Source organism: Pollicipes pollicipes, unplaced genomic scaffold, assembly GCF_011947565.3.
Source record: "Pollicipes pollicipes isolate AB1234 unplaced genomic scaffold, Ppol_2.1 Scaffold_2501;HRSCAF=2935_pilon_pilon_pilon, whole genome shotgun sequence".
NCBI lineage: Eukaryota > Metazoa > Arthropoda > Thecostraca > Pollicipedomorpha > Pollicipedidae > Pollicipes > Pollicipes pollicipes.
In genome coordinates, this window is record NW_023596119.1 from 1 (window position 1) to 22044 (window position 22044).

The following is a 22044-nucleotide window of genomic DNA, read 5'->3' on the forward strand; positions in this document are numbered from 1 at the left end:
GGTGTCTTTCTACTGGCCACTGCTGGATAACATGCTCATGCAGCCTCTGAAAAGACCAGACTGTTGAATCTGTCATAGCATGTGACGCGCTAAGCATTAAGTGTAGAAATGGGTACTCTCCATCAGATGTTACTTTTCATGTATCAAAAATGGTTTGCAATGTTATGATTTTCTTGAAAACGTGACAAAATGTTATTTCATGTGTGTCGTTTCAGAAAATAATGCTGTTGATATCGTTAGCCCATTCATATTTTTTCGTATATCAGTGATAGTGCTCGTCAAGGATCTGCCTGTTCTCCCCGCCAGTTCTGTTGATGATTGTGGCCTGTCTTCTCAAGGAAGTGTCGTTCGTACATACATGTGCCAGCTAATGATGACGTCATTAGCAAACGAGCTGGGTTTCTGTACTCTTTATTGCATGGTATCTGTGACGTTGCTAGGATATCAAACAAACGGCAAAGGCAATCCAATACCAGCCAGAGGGCTCTGCGCGCTGATCAGGCCCCTCAGTCGATAACGGCGTACATGCCGGCCAGACGTCACCAGTAACGTACAGTCTATTCCGTGTTGGCATGGGTTTGGGGGCCATTTCCCCATACAGGGTCAAAGCCGGAGCCAGCGATTGACAAAAGTCGGGGCCCCACAGCGCCTAACAGGGTCCCGTGCCGGCAAGAGCTTCATGTCAGCCAGAGGTAGTGTTCGAGGGGGCACGAAGAGCCTTGAGTGCCCACTGGACCCGACGATCAAGGGGTCGATTGGAGGGCCTGGGAGCAGGAAGGACAGTTCGGAGTCTTATTCAGGGGCCCTGGCCTGCGGAACGACCCTCAAATGACAGTCAGAGGGACCTTTGCGTCGATCACGGACACCCTAAGCAGATATGGGTAGATATGTCGGTTAGACACCATCAGCGCCGCGCTGTCCGCTCCGTATCGGTACGGGTCTGAGGGCTCATTTCCCAATCAGCTATAAGGCCAGAGCCCGTGAATTGCACTGTTCGGAGCCCGTGTATCTGCGAGGGATCCACAGCGCCTAACAGACGGCCCTGTGCTTGCAGGGGACCCCTAGCCAACCGAGGGCAGTGTTTAATTAGACCCGGAAAGGGGCCCAACGGAACCACTATCAAGGGCCCGGTGGGAGGGCGTAAGGGCGCGAAGGACTGCTGTGGGTCACGCAAAGAATCGCAGCCCGTAGATTCGTGACCTGAAGCATCATTACGAGGTCCTGCACCTGAACAGCTGATTTCCCCTCTGTCTGAACCCGGGTTGCCCATTGCCCAAGCGGGAGCAGGACTGGTGACCACGATTTACCTTGGTCTGGATCCTTGGATTGTGTGGCGGTTGTGGCGGTCAGGGGCCCAAAGTGCATAACAGGGTTCAGGTATTGGCTTGTGACCGCTAGTCGGTCACGGGCTTTGTATGAAGAAGTCCGAAGAGGGGCCGGCCGGAGGGCCCCTCAGGACTCAAGATCAAGGACCCGATTGGACTCGGCACAGCCCCACCTGAAGTACCGTGACCTGAAATGTCAGTCAGAGGGTTTCTATAAGGGCCCTCTTATTGGGGTTCGCTGTCCCCTTTATAAAGGGCCCCGACACGGAGCCAAATAGTCGGCTCGACGTCCGTCTTAGTCCTGAGGCCTATTTTCGCAAGCAGGAACAAGGTCGGTGGCCCGCGATTTGTAATGTGCAGGGTATCTGACACAATGAGGGGCCCCTGTGTCGGTCAGGGGCCATGGTGCCCAACAGGGGCCGTGTGGCGATAAGTGCCTCGAGTCGGCCACGGCTACACCACGAGGCGACTTCGTAAATCTCAACCTCCATGAACAGTTAGTCGCTTTTGGAAACGCGGCAATTGTTTGGTGTCCCAACGGCGTTATCAACAACATGGCGTAGTAAGGATAAATAAGTATTCGCTGGGCTTTGACGTCATCATCAGCTGGCACTTGTGTTGACGAACCCAGACCACTTGAGAGATGCGCAGCACATCTACCAACAGCACTAGTGGTGCAAAAGCGGGGCTTCGCGACCGACGCCGCTATTTCTCATGTGTGCAATGTATGAGTGGATTTAGGGTATGAACAGCATGATTTTCTAAAACAGTATCCCTCAAATATCGTATTGTCTAGTTTTCAAGATAATCATATGATTGTAACCTATTGTTGTTGGTCCTAAAGTAGTGCCCAGTTACAGATGAAGTGGCCTGTGGGTAAATGGGGTGGGGGCACAACCAATAAACTAGACATAGTGTATATGACTTTTAATGTGAAGTGGCCAAAATGCTTATTCCTTCAAGCCTGCTGCTGACTGGCCTAATCTATCCATCACTTTGTTAGTAGCATATGATGTGTGATATCGAAACCACATCATAAACAAATGTGTTAGCATATACATTGTTTATTTGATAAACATCAATTGCCACAACCAATAGAAGTGGCTGATAATGATGACTCACGCAATGTTAGTTGACAGTATGGCTGCTCCAATGTTGCCGGCTTTTGCTTAGCAGAGGCGGTCTATTAAAAGTCTGTTTGTGACATATTCATATGTTGTGATGTCACTCAGTCATGCCGTCGTTTATATTTTAATGGGTATACTGAATGATCCTAATGAATTTTACCCCTAGGACATTACAGGGAAATCATGAATGGCAGTAATAGATTGGCAGCAGAGAAACAGAAGATAGTCCAGGAGAAATGTTTGGCCATACTCACAGGAATGCTGAAGGATGATGACAACAAGTACTGTGTTGACTGTGATGCCAAAGGTGAGGTCATTGTAGTCCAGGTAGATATTGATGATGTTGTCTATTTTAATTGCAAGCCACGTGCCAGGAAAGCACGTTATCATGATCGTAATGCATGTAGTGTGGTAACATCACTTAACAGGTGCCTGTCAGCTGCCATATGCTCATCAGTGAGGTAGATGGTCCTCATTCATGTCATGCTCCAGTTGTTCCCATCATGTCTCTTGGCCAGAAAAACAGTGCTACGGCCAGCAGTGTGGTTGATGATGATTTGAGGCACTAGGGCACACAGGCATCAATGGTCATTTTGTGCCTGTAACAGCTAGTCATGCTGTTTTGAATGCCACTGGGATGTCCACAAACATTATGGATATAAACTAGGAGTCTTTTTCTTCTGCTCAAAATCAGCCTGCCTGTCCACAGTCATGACTGATTGTTCCTGGGTTTTTCCCCCAGGTGATGTCTCCCTAGGATCTGGGGGCCCCACAGATCCCCTCCCTGACCTTGACTGACCTTAACCAAGATTTATTGCAATGGTCCCTGCCCTAGTTGTGTGTGACTCAGGCAACTAAACTTTTAGTGTGGAATGAGTTCTGCTTTGGCCAGATTCAGACTCAGATTGTGCCAGCTACACTGAATGTCTAACTGAATTGGATTTTGAATTGGTCTGAATAGGTTGCAGCATAATCAGGATAGATTAGCTTCTGCCTTTAAAGTACCTGACTCACAAAATAGGCATAAGGTTGTGGGGCAATTCAAACCATGCAGCAGAAGATTTGGATCTCATTCCCATTTTCCACAGTCATGCTGGAGTACATTAAGCTTCGACTCTGTTCACTTTGATTTGGATTTGTGATTGGTTCCCCCAAAATGAAGCCTGCAAGTCTGATCCCATCATGACACATTTTCTAAAAGATAGATGCAGATTTAGTATACATTAATGACCCTCCAGCATAGTCAGTTCTCCTCAGAATCAGTGACCCTCAGCTACTCCTCTGCGCTGACCGTCACATGGCTGCTGTGTCCCGCAGGTCCTCGCTGGGCCTCCTGGAACCTTGGCGTCTTCCTCTGCATTCGGTGCGCGGGCATCCACAGGAACCTGGGTGTGCACATCTCCAAGGTCAAGTCAGTCAACCTGGACACATGGAAGCCAGAGCAGGCAGTGGTGAGTGGATCGTGGTGGAGGCTTGGCCATGGAGCAGCCAGCACCCATCATGCTTGCTGCTGTCGCCCTTTGTTGTATTGGATAGATGGGATCTTGGTTATTTGTTATGTTAAGACTGTTCCAGCTGTTCAGTCAGTCGAGCACTGAACACCTGACAGCCAGTGTTGTAGACAATGTGGATTGTTGTTGTTGATCAACAACGATGAAATGGCGCTTTTGAATTGTAACTGGATTATTTTGCTGGTCAGGCAGTCAACTGACCATTGTTTATGAGAGGTTCAGGCTGGCACAGGCTGGTCATGCCACAGCATTGCATGGTACACCATAATATTTCAGCCAGTTACCTATTATGCTGGACTTGCTGTACTGGGTGGTGGTGTCAGGATTTTTGTAAAAAGCTATGTGAGGAGATAAATCGGTAAAATTAGTTTTATAGGCAGGTGCCTGCACAATATCATGGACAATCACGCACTTTGATGAGGTGTGAGGGATATGTTGAATGCCTCACGTAAGCATTAAAACTCGCTACAGGTGCACATACTTCATTTGTTCCTGTTATGAACGTTGTGTTTGACACTTCGAGAAACATAACGCCATGTTATTGTGACATCACGCCATGTAGTTGTGAGTCAAATGCTGGAGATGAATGCATCTCAATTAGCTTAAACATCACAATCCGTGCTCAATTTGCAATGCAGCAGCAATCAGCCCTTAGGACCTACTGAAGACCATTACATCTTGTTCCGTTTTGTTCTTTTCATGCCCGAAGTCTTTCGCGGCCGCCTCAAGTTCTTCATTTTTCTCGTTTTCTACCGCGTTCCGCTAGCTCCTCACCAGAAACGGAGTCCGCTATAATCGTTGCTGTAGGTGCAGTGCCAGTGACACTGTAGGGGGGGGGGGGGGGGGCAGTGACGCGCCGTTTAGATGTAGAAACCAATCCCCATACTCAACCGCTGTCCACCCATCCCGATGAATGCCACGCAAGCGGCCATGCAGGGACATGCCCTACCCAGGTTCGATCCTCGACGACCGGTATGCCGGCGCCGTGCCCGAACACGTGTAGGTGTTGTCACAATAAACTCCTTTCCTAGCGTGTTGTTACGCCGTGACCCCGCGCCCACCTGTTGCCCGAACAGCGCCCCTGATGCGCCACACTGCCTCCGAGCCGCCATCCGCCCGTGCGTCGACCTCGGGCCACTCTCCCGGTACAGCGCAGCTGTGGGGGTGTGACGGTCGTGGTCGCTGCTCGGAGCGCGGCCCCGCCAACAGACAGCAGACGCGGTGTCAGATTGCGGACGCTGTGTTCGGCCAGCTTGCGTTTCTAATGACGGCTCGTGGCACGAGGACCCGCCGGGCGTCCGGCACTTTGGCGCAGTTTGCTGGGTTCTGGCACGGGTTGTCAACGATGATGCTGTCTGGTGACATATTTCGCGTGAACTAAATTGGGTACGTCTGGCCGAACCCGGGCCAAATGCTAAGCAGCCCTCGGCTTCTGCGAACTAGGTGGAGCTATCTGGGTCAAGTCCATCTCAATCCCTTCCCCCTCCCCCCAAGTGACCCCCTGTAGTCTCGTGTGGTCGGGGTAAAACACTAAGCACCCCACACGGTCACGTGGCATACTTGTGTAGCTCTATGCAAACCTGACATTTTTTTTTTTTGGGGGGGGGGTGAGGGGCGTTGATTTGTTTTTCACGTGATATGGGTGTGGATGCCATATGTATGTACAATTCCCCCCCCCCCATCCTTCAACAGATTTTTAGCGTCATTGATCGATTCGGCAGATTACAGCTATCTTTATGCAGCTATGTTAAGTTGTAGCTCAAGTGCAGTCAAAATAGACATTAGTCATGGGTGAATGTTGGTCAGAAAACCACTGTTTAATCCAAGTCACCAGTTTTGCTTCAAATGATGATTCAGTTGTGCGCAAGTGTGCCCCTTCACCATTGGCCTTACATCCTTGCATCTCGCAACGTCTCAGCCTTTCAACACAACGGTCCGCTGAAGTTCTGCGCAGTCGTGCTGATCCGCCCAACCGTCACCAGTCCGCCGCTCGCCGAGCAGCGGCCGGGAGTGCTCTGTCCCCCTCGTCCCACGTCCGAGGCGCCTCTCGCCCCCCTGAGCGGGACCTGGCGCTGCCGCAGGCGCTCCAGCAGATGGGCAACAGCCGGGCGCGTGCCGTGTACGAGGCCAACCTGCCGGACAACTTCCGCCGGCCGCAGACGGACTCGGCGCTCGAGTCGTTCATCCGCGCCAAGTACGAACACAACAAGTACACGGCGCGCGAGTGGGTGCCGCCCCGGCTACCCAAGGTCAGTGTTCGCCCGCCCCCCCCCCCCCCCCCGCCGCCTACTCATGACGGGGGCGTTCTCCGTGTCTCGCCAGGCGTTGGCATTGTCACAGCTGGCGGTCCGTTGGGTGGTGCGCACTGAGTTGGGACAGGGTATGGCGCTTTCGCGTAGGTGCTCTGCAGAGCCGTGTCGCCCCGGATGGCTACTTTTTTACATTCGTCTTGCATAGACGAGATATTACTCGATAATTTGAAGTGTGTGTTGTTGGCCCAAGGTAATCATGTGACGCTATCCCGTTGTTTAATTAAAACGAATAAATTACATTATATATATATATATATATATATATATATTTATATACACGCATGCATTTTTGATTAAAAACAACTGCTGACTCCGCATTGACGAGCTTTTTTATACATTGTTCGAGTTTTTATTTTTTTCTCTTCGGGGCTTTTCGAAGAACAGTATCGTTAAGATAAAAGATAGTTCGTACAAAAGCACGCACATATTCGCCAGTCTGGGCATTCTTACGTTTCGAGATCTCATCATCGGAGAAGTATGAATGGCACGAGAAATAAGTTTTGAGGTGCATCACTATCTTGAGTATATCTTTAAGTGCGGAGAAGTCAGCTGAAGTAAGACCAAATTGAATTAAAACAAAATCCTTTTGTTACTTTGTTACGTATAAAATACGCCCTTAGTTTGGTAATACACTCATCCATCAGGCCCCCCAAGTTAAGGATGTTGCGATGGGCTCTCCTCTTGGGCCTTTATTCGCCATTTTCTTTACGGGACATGCAGTAGCCGACACACTACAAAATGACGACATAAGATCGGACATTTACTAGCGCTATGCGGACGATAATTTTGCGGCGGTCAGGGACACTGACCAACTAGGACGTCACAAAAATATCTTTGAATGGCAATCTGGTTTAAAATTCACAAAAGAACTACGTTTGCAGAATATAGTGCCCTTTCTTGACGTGACTGTTGATTGACGAGAAGAACGACTTAGAACGACGGTATACCAGAAGCAGACTAACATCAGATGGTGTTTAAGTGCTGACAGTGAGCGTCCTCGATGCCACAAAATTAGTGTCATACGGCCATTCCTCAGACGTGGGTTTAAGCATTGCCCTGATTGGACAGGATCGCGTTAGGAATTGGCCTGAATCAATCAGATCACAAAAGAGACATTGTCATTTATTTTGCAATGGGGAAATCTCCAACTTTCCTACGATAGACAGCTCAGACAAACCGGATTAACTAAAGCGGACCAGTTTTTTATATCAATTCAGATGTAACCGGGAAGGCTGCAAATTTCGTCCCATTACTTACATCGGCGTAACCACAATAGCACTCTTACGACGCCTGACAATGCACTTACGTCACAGGGCACTCCCAGAGCACACACTACACGAACATGACAGGACATTGGCACGACAACAACTGACGGAGAACATTGGCATGCTTCAGACGTACAATGACATAAGACCCAATCAAATTTGGGGAAACATTTTTAGTAAGGAATTCTCCAGCCCTAAGCAAAGCCTTGTACAACCCTTGAGTTATTAGGTGATGGGCGGTTGGTACCATAGATGTACTTGTGGCAATGTGTGTGTGTATTGTTGTTATTATGGGTGCATTTTATGTGTATTTAAGTGACAGTAGGATTTTGTCTTACTTCAACTTGGTCTTACTTTGGGTGTCGTTTCCGTAGTATAAGATGTTCTCAAGATAGTGATGAACAGTTTTAGTCCTTAAAAACTCAAAACTTATTTCTTGCGTCAATTTTCGTGCCATTCTTTCCCCGACTATGAGATAGGATTTCGAATTGTAAGAACGTACTGATTGACGAACATATGAGTGATTTTTCGGGAAAGTTCTTTTATCGGGGCGATGCTGCTAAAACAAAAGCCAGGAACTGGAATGACGCAGATCATTCGATCGAAAAAAGCCCATCAGTGCGGAGTCAGCGGTCGTTATTAATTAAACGTGCTCCGAAGAAGATATTCTGCTAAGAGATGCCGATATATATATATATATATATATATATATATATATATATATGTAAACATACCGTAGACGTTTCATGTTGTGTGTTACTGCTCTGTGCAGCGCATGTCTGCGTTCACTCTCCGTGTCATTGATTTTCCTATACACAAGTGCGGATCAAGGCGACCGCTGAGCCCGAAGTCCTTTGCAGGTGAACTGGGACGCTGAGATTGACACCATGATCAGGGACCAAAAGCACAGGAAGGGCTCGCGCGGCCGGGTGGAGAGTCCGGCGCCGCTGCTGACCAAGCCGCTGGCGGCGCCCTCTCCCGTGGCCTCTTCCGCGGTCACCGCCGCCCCTCAGGCCAAGGAGGTCAAGACCAAGGAGACGCCGGCGGTTGCTCGACCAGCCGCCGCTGCCAGTGCCGCCGCGGATCTGCTCGGGCTAGGTATGCTCATTTTGACGACCCGTACATCCTGTGCGGACGACATTGGACGCGATTGCAGTCAGTGGGCGTGACTCGTCCGTCCCGTCCGGCCCGAGACCGCCTCGGTGTGTGGGAGAGTGGCATTGTGACACGTGCCCTGTGCGCTTTCCCCCGTCTGTGTGAGTGGCGCCCTGTCTGCCGTCCCCCGTCTGTGTGAGTGGCGCCCTGTCTGCCGTCCCATGTCTGTGTGAGTGGCGCCCTGTCTGCCGTCCCATGTCTTTGTGAGTGGCGCCCTGTCTGCCGTCCCCTGCCTGTGTGAGTGGCGCCCTGTCTGCCGTCCCCTGCCTGTGTGAGTGGCGCCCTGTCTGCCGTCCCCTGCCTGTGTGAGTGGCGCCCTGTCTGCCGTCCCCTGCCTGTGTGAGTGGCGCCCTGTCTGTCGTCCCATGCAGTGTGAGTCGCGCTCTGTCTGCCGTCCCATGTAGTGTGGACCGCGTTGTCAGCTGGCCCGCAGCGTCGGGCCGCCGCTACCTCCGCTGATGCCCAGCCTCTGTCGCAGACACGCCATCTCCTGCTCCGGCGGACGATGGGGGTGGCTCGGCCGACCCCTTCGGCGACTTCCTGAGCGCCGCACCGGCTGCTGCGCCCGCGGTGAGTGTTGCTGCGTCACATCCGCCCGTCGCCCGCGCCTGGCGTTGCATGAATGACATTGCAACAATGTGATGCATGATGGGGACCAACAGCTACATGAAATACAGCGACTTGCTTTGCCGCGCTTATGCAATTTTAGCGACTTACTTTGCCGCACCTTTGCATTAAGATCCTTAGCGGCGGTATTGTTGCCAGGTTATTGTCATGTAGGTAGCTGTGCCTCAACCTGCAGTTGAAATATAGGTTATTGACCAAACGTATCTTGAAGTCGTAAGTTAGTTCAGCGTTGACAAGACGAAGTCGAGATTGTGGCGGGAGAGGTGTGGTCTGGTCGTCAAACTGAAGCGGACGGATCGCCCGCCGGCCTGTTAACATCCCCGGCCGTGCGGCTGAGGTCCGTTCTCACACGTGGGGTCGCGCCGCAGCCGCCGGCGGCCGCCCCGTCCGGCGGCGATTCCCAGCTGCTCTCGGAGGAGGCCAGCTTCTTCAGCCAGCCGGCCGAGTCGGCCGCCGGCGGCGCCGCCGCCAAGGTCATGTCGCGGGACTCCATCCTGGCGCTGTACGGCCAGTCGGCCGCCGGCGCCGCGCCGCCAGGTAACGTGCCTCCGTCTCGTTCTGTCCCCTCCGCCGTTGAGAGACAAATGCGTCTCCGGCCAGTGGGCGTGTTGGCGCAGGTGGCGACGGTTCGGAGACGCCCGCCCGTCGGCGGCTGCTCGGGCGGCGCGTTGCTCTGCGGTCGGTGCGCCGGGCGTGACGAACGTGCAGCGAGGCGCGAACGGTGTGATGTGTTACGCTTTGGTCCAGAGCTTGTTCGTCACGGATTGTTATGGGTTCAGTTTTCGTTGACTGTGCATGTTACCAGCGTTATTGCGGCAACAACCTTGCACTGCACTTGGCGTCGATTATTGCCAAACAAGCTGCACGTGTCTATAACCACCACGATACTTAATAAGCACACTGCGCCGCCAACAGGCGGCGGTGTCCTCGGAGCATATGCCGGCATGCCGCCCGCCAGCTCTGGAGTAGGGTTCCCCCAGCAGCAGCAGCAGCAGCAGCCGCCGGTCGGCTACCCGGCCGCCCAGAGCTTCAGCATGGGATACCCGGCGCCGCAGCAGCAGCCGCAGCAGTTTCAGCCACAAGTCGGCGCCTTCCACGCGGCTCCGTATCAGGTGGGCGACGGAGCGGCGTCAGAACGCATCGAGCGTGCATTTAGTGTCGTTCAAAGGGGAAAAAACGTAAGCCGCTTTTTATCATAATGAACCAATCGTCCTCAAATAGCTGTTGTCGATATGGTCGTGTTACCATCCTTGGACTTCCTACATGAGACCATGCAATGTCGGCTACCGCAAACTTTTTTACAGAAGTATGTTCTATGTGGCCAGGAGATCCAGCTTAGCTTAGTTGCGTCATGTGCAACTTTCAGCATTTTTTCATAATCCAAGGTGGCGGCCGCCGCCATATTGAACTTTGGTCCAGTGTCAAAGTTTTTTTTTCTCGGTGTCTTGGAGGTTCGTGGGATACCGGTTTTGAGGGGTGCTGTGTGGTAGGGAGTCCATTGCTGCAATTATCTGTAATGTGTGAGGTCAAAGTCAAGACCAATCGAAAGCCAAAGGTCAGACTTGATCATGAATCACTAAAATTCCCAGCATTGATCGATATATGGTGTTTTGTTTGTTTTGTGGTCGTGTGATACATCGTCTGGACACCAATGCACGGACCAACGTCTTTATGAGTGTAATGGTAGTGCATTGTATGTATACGAGGCAACTGCATGCAGACACATAGCTCCAGAATGTGGGAAGTCCCCGCCCTTACCCTGAAGCTTGTTTTGGTCAGGTTAGCTTTTCTTTCGCTTGGGTGCCAGCTGTCCAGATGTCCCCTGTCTCAGCAGTATGAGTGCCCCACATCGATATGGACGGTGTCCACGGGTGACTGATATTTTTGTCTGCGTTCGTGTGTGGCGTCTGATTTTTGTCCCGCTTTGAATTGTGCATTTGACTGCCTAGACCGGCGCTGCATCTGAACAGAACTAGCACTGTGGTTTTGAGACCAGTGGCTATGTAGATCAAAGCTAACTCTCGCAGATGGAGTGGTGCGGAAGAGCACTGATCCACCGGCGGTGGTGGAGTCTGTTCAGAGTTGGGAATGAGAGCAAAATTGGCTTCCAGGTGGTTTCTTATGAAACGCCATGATATTTATGATGATCATTTTCAATGTAGGAGTGGGGTTAAATAGTTCCCAGCTTCGAGCGGGCGTCCGTTTCGCCCTCCTTTACAATCTCCCACACCTGCGATAAATGCGCTGCATTTCGAACATAAGCACAGCCCACGCTTGGGCCGAAATTAAATTCACTTGTCCTGTCATGTACAAATAGATGAACCTCCATCAACTCAAATTCAGGATTTGGAAACATCGTGGTAATATTCAGGAAAAACCCGTGATGACCCCCAATAAAACAAAAAGCAAAAATAAAACAACGTATCGCCTCGATAAAGGTAAGGACGTATCGTACGCTGGCAAATCAGCTCTCTTGGTGAGCTTAACAGCCAAAAATCATGCTATTCACTCGGGACCTCGAGAAAAGGTTTCCTCGAGATTTCAAAAGAAGCGTGAAGGGAAACCTAGACTCCAGCCTAGCACCGAGACCACTCGTCCCTTTTGCAGCAGCAGCAGCAGCAGCAGCAGCAGCAACCATACATGGCGGGGCCGGGCGCTTACAGCCACAACCAGTCGATGCCAGCCATGCCGCCTACCAATCTACCGCAGAACGGGTACCCGCAGGTGAGTGGCTGGTCCGCTCGGACGCACCTGCCAGACGCACCGACGCGTCGCAGATCGTGTCGAGACGCGTGATGCGCATGCGCGCACAGGTGCGATCCTCGGGTGGCGGGCTTTTCTTGCAAAGCTTGTTGACATCATTTATATGATTTTCCCTCGACTTGAGATTCATTGAAATGGGGACGCCAAGGTCGCATGCTCTGGGAAAAATCGTCGGACCACGGCTCAAAGATTTTCAAGTGATACACTGAAGCGTTTTTATACTAACTACCTTACTTTATACTAGCACCTTACCACGGACTCCCTAAAGGCTGATAGAGCTCGTAAAAGCATCAACTGCGCAAATATGTAGTGCATGGAGTAGACATCTGGACGCTACAAACGTGTCTTGGTGGGCAGTGCAGCACGACTGACGGTCACTAGCAGGACGACTGGGAGGAACTGATTGTCAAAGATCGGCTGGAATGGGATTATGCACCCAACCAAGCCGTCGCAACATAAACTTGACGCAAAATATCGTGCGCCCACCGGCAGGAGCAAACGTACATCTGACACAACTTCTGCTTCCAGCTGCACCAGCAGATGGCCGGCATGACAATGGGACACCAGCAGATGCCGCTGGGCGGCACGCCCACGTCCTACGCTCCGCTGGGCAGCGGCGCCCCGCTCAGCGGGCCGCTCTGGCAGTAACGAGCCGGGCCGCTAGGGTATCAACTGGTGGCCCAGTCAGTGGGCGGCGGCCGCGGGCGGGTCGGGCCAGTACCGGGCCTGCCCGACAGCGCATCAGTTATTCCGCAATTGTGGGTAGACGTGTCGGTGCCGGTGTCGTGGCGGGTTTTATTCCGAGTGTCGGCGGCGGCGCCGCCGCGTGTCGCTCTCGCTGAGGGAGCGGGACGGTCGTAGCCGCGCCGGCACCGCTGCCAGTGTCCGGTCCTGTCTCCGGCGGCGCTCGGAAGTACAATATCGTCGCTGCGTCCGACCCGGGCGCGCGGGGCACGTGGTGCGCCGCCTCGCGCTCCGACGCGCCGTGATTGTGGACCGCCGCGGCCGTTCGTGACAGCGACAGCGCGGCTGGGGCGTGACGTCACGGTCCAGCGCCCGACGCGGGCCGCGGGTGTTAACGTTCCGTCGGGGCGGCGCGGGTCATAGTATTTATTCTTGAGCGCCGCTCCCCAGCTCGCGGTCGGGCCAGGTCGTGACCACCGGCGCCGACCGGCCAGCCACGCTGGGACCAGCTCTCTGCGACTTTCCAATAAACCGAACCGGCGTACAACCCCAGGCGCCGCTGTGTTGGCCGTCTCGAGCTCTTGTTGGTTGGAGAGCGCCAGGCGCTGCGTTGTATCAGAGCGGTATTCGATTGCGTCTTACAGAACAATATTTCCAAGCCCCGACAGCACTCCCAGAGATTTATCCCCGTCCAAATGCTTAATCGCTGTGACTTGGCCCATCCTCACCATGCAGCACCACAGACTAACGTCAGCTTTTAGGATTATTGGATGCGCTCCGGATGGTACAGGCCCTGGGAGGCCGATTTGAGGTGTGCTGACGATAGCAGTAACTCCACACTGAACACGTTCCCGTAAACGAATCACTACGAAGGCTTTATTCAATGGAAGGGGCCAGAACCCCGAGCTTCACCCACATAGTCAAGAGCGCATCCCACGGCCTTACAACGCGGAGCATGGAGTAACACATGCCGCCCTCGCGGCTCCGCACGAGGCACCAGCAGCCCGAGCTCGGCCCCGCCACTGCCTCCGCCTGCGGGCCGTCAGGCGTGCACAAGAGGTAAAAACAGGCCCGGCGACCAACGACCGCCGGCGCCGAGATCGGCTTGTGCTCATCCCCGACTGGTCCCACACGCCACCGCCCACAAACACCGCTCGAAAACGCTGTGTAGCCGGCGCCCGGAGCGGGGCGCGGTCAGATGCGACGCGTCCGCTTGGGGAGCGACGTGCCGGCCGGGCTGCCCGCCTTGCCCATGCTGTCGCGCGCCGCCCGCTTCGGAGCGCGCCGCACCTGGTCTCCGGCGTCGCCTTTCCGCTTCTCCCGCGTGGCGCCGGCCCCTGCCGCCACACGAGCTGAAGTGAGGGCGGAGAAGGCTTGGTGGGACGGTTCCCAAGTGCAGATGTGGGCGGTGGAGGTTCCCGAGTTAGCACGTGGAGAGTTGTGGAATCGTACTGCCTCTCATGACACTTTGATGGTCATCAAATGTTATGTCTGTCTCTTGCAATTTGTCTGTAAAGCTTTGTGCCAAAGGGGCCAATGGGGGAGTCGTGTAGTACAATATGGTCCACGAGCGCCTAATTATCACCCCCCCCCCCCCCCCATTGTAACTTTGACTCTGTCGGAGAATCGCGTTTTAAAAAGCGACGCCTGTATGGAAGGTAGTGGTAATATGGTCGGGGGGGGGGGCAAAACAATGCCTATGTTCAAATTAACCAGTCTCGCTTTACAAAGGCTGAGGACAGTCTGGCACAGCGTGGCGGATTTGTTGGAGCTGCCTCGATACATTTGTAAGCAATGCGTGCTCATCTTCACGCAATGCCTGCTTATGTACATCAAGGATACTTGTCACAGCTGCACCTGCACCTCATTTGCCGCGTCCAGACCGAACCCTGCCACTAGGAACAATAATTTAGCGAACCATACGCAGGAACACACGCGAGTGCATTGCCATAGCGCCTCGCTAGCGCACATAACCAGGTTATGTCACGGCTCGAGCGCCAGGCAGTACCAACTGCGTCAGCTGCGGCGAGGCAGGCGGGCGCCGCTCCTGACTCACCCCTGTCCTCCTTGGTCTTGGGTCGTCTGCCGTCGTCGCGGGTCCTCTCGTCGTCGCGCTGCTCTCCGCCGCGCAGCTTCTCCTGCATCAGGCTGTCGAATTCGTCGGCAGGGAGGCCGAACTCCGACTGCTTGTTCGGGAACGGCAGATTCTCCAGCTCGTCCTGGCCGCAGACCCAAGCTCGGTCACACGCACCATCAGATGTCGCTGCGTGCTGCTGGTGCTCGACGGCCACGAAACGTCAGTCATAAGTCATTGCAATGGATGGTGAACCCTGAACCGTGGCATACCCACCAGAGCAGTCATGTCATATAGCTGGTTCAGCCGATCCCAAATGACCGCAGCAGGCACGTCTTGTCGCACTCGCGAGCAGAACCGCTCCAGTATCATCAGCATCTGGAAATGTTTGTTGACCCCTGGAGACAAACATCACCAACATTGGTTAATGGGTACCACATCACGCTGGCATTCTTGTGTAAATGTACAGTGGTAACAAGAAGCAAAAACTAATTTTGTAATAGGTGTTATGAACAAGTGGAGAAAAATGCATTCATGTATTAATAATGCACACATGTAAAAAATGTTCACAGAATACATGAGCCACATACAGCAGGTCTCTCAACTCCACTGCAAATAATGTATCCTAAGGCAAAATAGCTACAAGGTTGCAAAGTGAACTAATTATTGACATACACTGCCTCTTTTGACAGGATCAGAATATGATAGAATCCAGAAAAAGCACTCAAGACAGTATGTACCATCAAACACCAAAACAATTATCTAAGAACTAGCTATAGATAATTACCAACAGGTTTGTAGCCAGTCATTGCATCAAACAGGTGAATTTCGTTTTCCACGCTCCATGTGATTGACTGAGCAGAAGACTGTGGCCCCCTGTCAGCTGTCATGGCTGCATCCCATGAAGTTGGCTCCACACTACTGAGGGGGCACATGTTGACAATCAACAGCTGTGCAGCATGAACATGATGCACAAACACCAAATCAATTCACCATGGAAAGGTATGTGGCCTAAGAAACAGGGCACCAGTCACTGACTGTTCTGAGTAATCAGCATCCCAGCCTTGGCACTCTTCCTGTGTTGATGGATGGAGAGCTCCTCAGGCTTTCTGGGCACAGTTTATCAGCTGAGTCTTACAGCTTGCCTCTTCCTGACCATACTTCTGACCCATAACATTAAGATTGTGGGAACCATGTGCAGCAAATAATAGCAGCTCCCCAGGTGGCAGTAAGGGACATGAAAAATTTCAAGTTTTTTTTACAATATGCACCCCAGGTGGCAGTAAGGGACATAAAAAATCTTCAAGTTTTACAATATGCATAGACAGTTTAGCATTTACAACTGGGTTGAAAGCATTAAGTGTAATGGTTATCCATTAACCATGTGACAGGCATGGAGGAAGGGGTCCTGACACCCATCACATCACACACTGCACTGACACAACACTGCATGCCATAACTTTTGTTCCTTAACAAGTAAGTGGGGTGTTCTGTGAAGATCAAGTTTAGTAATGAGGCACTTCCTAGACAGCAACTTCATAAACATGTGTGATATGTATCCTGAATGCTTAACATGGGAGAAGTGTGCAAAGGATGCCATGGTTCCCAAGATAACTGTTAACAGGATGTAGAGTTCAAGGTTCACATACAATCAAAATTCATTAAGAAAGAGCTGCATGAGCAGCAATTGGCAATGGAATTAGATTACATGCTACAATGTGCCTGCTGCCTTTCACTGAAGCCCACCAAGCAGCAGATGATGCTACAGCTTAGTAGATAATTTGTCTGTGGCCCCTGATAGACCAGGATGGACAAAATACTGAACATGCTGAGCATGTCTATTGCATTGACAGAGTTGCATACAAAAAATCAACAATGTATCCCCTTGCACATTTGAGTGTTCTGAGTTTGGCCAACCACACCACAAACTTCAGTAGATGAAGAGCTACTGCCTGACAGAATTAGAAAATAATGATAATTGCATGCAAACACAACACAATAAGGGCTGTAGGCAAAACTAATTAGGCCACAATTGAAGGGAATCTTTCATCTTTGAAAATAATAAAGCAAATATCAGATATAATAAAGCAAGCTCACTTATGAAAGCTTGTATACTTTTGAAAAGAAAACATTGCTTTTGACAACACAATTTGTCTGTTTAGGAAATATGCCTCTTGATACATCATTGCTTAATTATGTCATTGTACTTGTCCTGTCATTCAGAAGCCAACTGGCAGCTGTTATGCTGTTACATCTGAAAATCATGATCAATGCAAGATATGAAGAACTCTACAATATTTTTCAGCATTGTGTATGGAATGACAGGATTTAAATGATGCCATTATTGTGAATGTTTTCTATGTGCCTTGCACATCACTGATTGAAAGCCAACTGACAGCTCTTAGTTATATTGTAACATCTGAAAATTGTGTTCATGAATGTAAGATATGAATACCTAGATGATAATATTTTTCTCAGCATGGCTTGTGGAATGACAATATGGCTATTTCTATTCAAAACCCCACAGAAATATACAACATTCACTTAAGACATGTGCTGATGATGACATTAATAAAAGTATTGATGGCAGTTTTTGGTTACTTATGTGTTACACTCATTAAAAGCATACATGCTATAGTTGTATCACAATGACACCATTTATCACATACAGTGGGCGGGTCTTGCACACTGACTGTCACACAGGTTAGTTGAACCTGTTGTTAGCTAGGGTTATATAAGGACAGGATGTGTTACATTAGGCGAACTATGGGTTTTGCATGGGTGGCTGATAAATTTGTTTAAGCAGCAACATCCGTTGGCATAGAGACGTGAAAGCTAGATAACTTTTCCATGAAAATGTTTTCGGGGTTTTGGGGGCATGCCTGGAACTGGCTCCACAACATTGCAATTCCCTGAAACATGACCATTGGCTCCCTAACAGCTGAAATTGTGCAGACAACATGGTAAAGCAAAATCACTCTGATCACCAATATAAAAAACCTTAACTTTTCAGTGTAGCATATGTTTCACAGTCTGGCAACAAGGAGGCCCAGCTACTGGTGACCGCTGGCTACATTTCCTAAACCCACCATTGCAATAAACATAGGTTAACTCAGCATGGCTGACCTTCGTGAACTACCTCATCTAGCCTTGCAACAGAAGGTCACGACGATAATATGGAACAAAAGGTGCAAAAATCCTTGGCTTAGTCTCTCCACCTCTCACGTATGCGCACATAAAACATAATACACCTACCCCTGAGACCAGCCCTACTCTACGGAAGTTGGATTTCGGGCAGCATGAGAACCGCGGGCTAGCACGTAAACAAAACAAAAATGCTGCGCTGTGTCTGTCGTAAAGTTGAGATACCAAACACTACCATATCCCAATTTTTTCTTATATTTTTTTCTTCCTCTTTCACCATATTTTTTTTGGAGATTTTCGTTGCGTTTTTCCTGGGTCCTGACAGAAACACAGTTCTAATAAGGGATATTTTTTATTTTGGACCTGTTTTATGCAGCAATGGAGCTTTTTTGCGTTGTATTGCAAACAACGACTATTTAGGGAAGTACCTGGCAGTGGGGAAATTTATTTGATCAAGGAGAGAAAACATTTCCTTTCATGGGTTCTAATGCATGCTAATGATTCGATTACGCTAATCAAAGCTTTAGGCGAGTTTGCTTGTGAGGGGCATCGCCCGTCCGCGGGGTGCAGTCTTGTTAAAAAACATCTGTAACTCCAGGATACTTTTTCGGTATGCCCTATATCAATGACGTCCGGGCAGGTTGCAGCTTTGCAGGTCTGCCCTCTGGTCTGTGCTGGTGGGGTCTCACTTCTGGTACCCATTTGAGCCCCAAGGTTGATTTGTACATTGAGGATAATTTATCAGCATGTGTTTGTGGTTTGCCTTTTCTGGTTGTGTTCTAGTTTATTTATGTGAGATGCCATCTTTCATGCTTCCATTGCCATATTTGGTTATGGTGCTCTCCATTTTAGGTTGGTTTTGAGGTCCTCTCTATTATTCTTTTTGGCTCAATCAACTGCAAAACTATGATGTTTTCTTATCCGATGCAGTTTTGGCCTCCATAAAAAATGGGTTTGCGACTTGCAGAACAACATTGAACATTTGATTCACCTCAGACTTTGACCCAATGATTTCAAACTGAAAGCTTGGGTATGACCTTATATTTCCTACTTTCTAAGCTGTTGATTTTTTACTCCTGCTATGCTATGGTTGAAGCCACTTTTTCAGATTCAACTTCACATTTTAAAGATATGCAGATGCCAGCTTTAGCTTCAGATTCCCAGCTGCAGGTTTAAATTCCTCAGCTTTGGCTCCACCTTGAACTTTGGCTTTAGATTTGACTTCGAAGCCAGGGGTTTAGCTTGATTACCATGCATTGAGCGACAGCTTTATAGTTCTTGTCGAAACTGGCAAGTTCCGCTTTCCTCTCATTGGATTGTGAACTTAACATTGGACTCTGAGTGCTCAAGCCAAACTTTCCAGAATAATTTGTGCAGGTCAATTATGATGATTTTAAAGGAGAATGGTATAGAGCATAAAATATTAACAGCAATATATGCCTTTAACTAAGTGATATTAAGTTGGCATAATGTCTTTCATGTTGCATTGCCTTGTGCTGTGGTATATAGAAGTTCCAGGGCAGTTTGGCAACCATCCAAGTTTCAATGTCAACCATTTTGCAGTGGACTGCCAACTATCCACTGTGTCTGAATCTTAGAAGACACATCACAGCATTTAGTGCATGCTAGGGGATGTGCTATAAGCAAATACCCATGCCCAGGTACCCAAATAACTTAAGGATAGGTCCTTACCAATCCTGGTTCTGAAACCCATTGGCACAGTTTGTCAACAGATGTTCTTAGCCTGCCCCACATCCTGGACCTGTCAAGTACATATGACATATGTGTTTGGTGTTTTCTCACAGGTGCAGATGCAAAGCTGCATGTGTGACATGACTCTGATCTTTCAGGCCAAAAATTGCCCAAGAAAAAGGTCATTCTTAGTACAGTCAGCCTGTAGTGTTGGGTGACACAGTGTGATGAGGACTCAAAAACCCAATCTACTGGGTGGTAATTTGCTATCAAGATATTGCAAATGAATGTGTGGGATAGCTGGAAGGTGTTTGACTTGAACAGCCTGTTATATAGCAGTAATGAACACATTCCACTCAGTGGGGAGATGTGATTGATAACAATGTAGATTGGCAACAAGCATTTTGCTATGTGATAGTGTGTCCTTGAAAGTCTGCATCAAGGAGTGAAAGCTTTTCCTGGTTTTCATGCCAGAAGTCCATGCTCAGAATGATGCATATCATGAAGGAAAGCATGCAATATTCTTGCTGATATTTCATTACTACACTGACCACAAGAGCACTCCACCCAGCCACGTCATGGATTTACTGCCAATGCTCGAAAACAGCATCTGGCATGCTTTCACCAGTCTGGACAGTGATCAGCATGGAAACGTGACCAAGTCAAGGCTGAAGGTGCTGACACAGAACCTGGGCACGCTGCTGGACCTCGCCGACCAGAAGGTGGAGGCAGGCATCAGCGAGTTTCGCAGCACGCCGACGCTGACGTTCGAGCACTACAAGTACTACTTGACACACGAGGTGTTCTCGCGGCTGCCGGCCGACCTGACGCCGGACCAGCTGCGCGTCTACCACGAGGCCGTCGAGGACACGTGCTGGGTGTTGTACCGCCCGACGGCCATGAAGCGCGACATGCCCACGCTTGCCCGAGGAATGCGTGCGCCAGCTGTTCCGCGTCTTTTGCTGTCTTGGTGAGCTCATGTCCGACCCCGACCTGGCCGTGCAGGTGGTCATGAACGCCGGGGAGGTCGACTTCGTGGCCAGCAAGTTTGTGCAGGCGCTGGGTCGCGTTTGGGACTCGGCCGATTTCCAGCAGCTGGCCGAGATCATCCACCACTTTAAGTTCACCATCTTCCTCGCCTTCCTGGAGACACGTTACACGCAGGACATGGAGACGGAGGCGTTGCGCGAGGCCATCGACGACGTTTACGACGTGGTCGTCGAGGACGTGGTGAAGAAGGGCCCGCTGCAGCGGCGCGCCGACTGCGTACGCGGCTTCCGGCCGCTTTGGTGCGTGCTGACGCCGCGCGACCTGCGCTGCTACCGGCGGCGCGACGACGCGCGGCCGCAGCTGCGGCTGCCGCTCAGTCCGCAGACCCAGGTGGTCAACCTGATCGAGCAGAGCGGCGTGCGGCCCAACCGGTTCTCCGTGTCGGCTGACGGCGCTGCGCTGGAGCTGGCCGCGCCCGACTACAAGACCAAGTTCCAGTGGCTGTCGGCGCTGGAGACGGCCGTCTCGTTCTCGGGCTCGCCTCAGGGTTGCCAGCGGCACCTGGCGGCGGCGCGTCGCGCCGAGTGGCACCAGACGGAGGCGCGCCAACACGAGGACGACCGGCGCCGCCTCAGCCAGATCAACATCATGGACAGCACCAAGGCCGAGCTGGAGGCCGAGCGGCTGGCGCGCGCCGCCGCTGAGGCGCAGGCGGCCGAGCTGGAGCTGCAGAAGGCCGAGGAGGAGCGCAAGCTGGCCGAACTGGAGGAAACTCGCCTGGAGTTGGAGCGGCTGCTGCAGGAGGAGAAGCAGGCCAAGCGCGACGAGGAGCTGGTGCGCAGCGCGCAGAGTCGCGTGCTCCGCCAGGAGTGGGAGAAGCGCGAGGACCTGGAGCGGCTGCAGGCTGAGCTGACGGCGCTGCTGGACGAGGAGCGCCAGAAGCGCGAGGCGTTCGAGGTGCTGCAGAAAAGCAAGCAGCGCCAGCTGGAAGAGGCGCAGCTGCGCCTGCGAGAGGTCGAGGAGGGTCGTGTCAAGCTCGACCGAGAGCTCAAGGCGGCCCGTTGCAAGCTGATCACGGCCGAGCGCACCAAGGGCCAGGTGGAGTCAAAGCTGCGCGTGCGCGAGCGCGAGGTGTCACTGCGCCAGTCGGCGGTGCCGCCGGGCGAGGCCGGCCGGCTGCCGCTGCGCTCGGCCAGCTTCCGCGACCCGCGCGAGTTTCGCGCGTCTCGCGCCCAGCAGCAGCTTCCGCGCCGAGCTGAACAACAACACACGCGGCCGGGGCGCGCGCGCCGCCACCGCGCTCGTCTCGCCGCTCGAGGCGGCCGCCTGCGAGGAGCTGTCGGCGGGCGCCGCCGAGAGGCCGCCGCCCGCTGCT

General features: G+C 51.5%; 4 protein-coding genes across 5 annotated transcripts; 3 read left to right on the top strand and 1 right to left on the bottom strand.

The window, feature by feature from the left end:
- The first annotated feature begins 1970 nt into the window (after positions 1–1970).
- LOC119097247 (stromal membrane-associated protein 1) lies at positions 1971–13336 on the top strand. Its single transcript, XM_037220300.1, has 10 exons — positions 1971–2067; positions 2619–2759; positions 3770–3903; positions 6045–6212; positions 8401–8638; positions 9174–9265; positions 9691–9859; positions 10238–10434; positions 11930–12046; positions 12614–13336. Exons 2-10 carry the CDS (start codon positions 2636–2638, stop codon positions 12731–12733), a joined length of 1359 nt encoding a protein of 452 aa, XP_037076195.1. The 5' UTR covers positions 1971–2067; positions 2619–2635; the 3' UTR covers positions 12734–13336.
- A 328-nt stretch (positions 13337–13664) lies between these two features.
- LOC119097258 (MRG/MORF4L-binding protein) lies at positions 13665–18156 on the bottom strand. 2 transcript variants are annotated; one of them, XM_037220310.1, is made up of 5 exons: positions 18099–18156; positions 15631–15764; positions 15120–15241; positions 14826–14988; positions 13665–14106 (listed from the first exon to the last, which is right to left on the bottom strand). In XM_037220310.1, exons 2-5 carry the CDS (start codon positions 15731–15733, stop codon positions 13964–13966), a joined length of 531 nt encoding a protein of 176 aa, XP_037076205.1. In that variant the 5' UTR covers positions 15734–15764; positions 18099–18156; the 3' UTR covers positions 13665–13963. The 2 variants fall into 2 exon arrangements, with proteins under 2 accessions (XP_037076205.1, XP_037076214.1); XM_037220319.1 differs by lacking the exon at positions 18099–18156 and adding an exon at positions 17970–18065.
- Positions 18157–18538: 382 nt separating this feature from the next.
- LOC119097276 (differentially expressed in FDCP 6 homolog) lies at positions 18539–20653 on the top strand. Its single transcript, XM_037220329.1, has 2 exons — positions 18539–18597; positions 19838–20653. The coding sequence occupies exon 2, from the start codon at positions 20147–20149 to the stop codon at positions 20651–20653; it is 507 nt and encodes a 168-aa protein (XP_037076224.1). The 5' UTR covers positions 18539–18597; positions 19838–20146.
- Positions 20654–20657: 4 nt separating this feature from the next.
- LOC119097287 (differentially expressed in FDCP 6 homolog) lies at positions 20658–21836 on the top strand (the record flags this gene model as incomplete). The annotated part of the gene is made up of 4 exons (XM_037220338.1): positions 20658–20945; positions 21030–21344; positions 21402–21572; positions 21603–21836. Coding segments are annotated over exons 1-4 (1008 nt in total), but the record flags the coding sequence as incomplete, so codon positions are not given.
- Between the last annotated feature and the right edge of the window lie 208 nt (positions 21837–22044).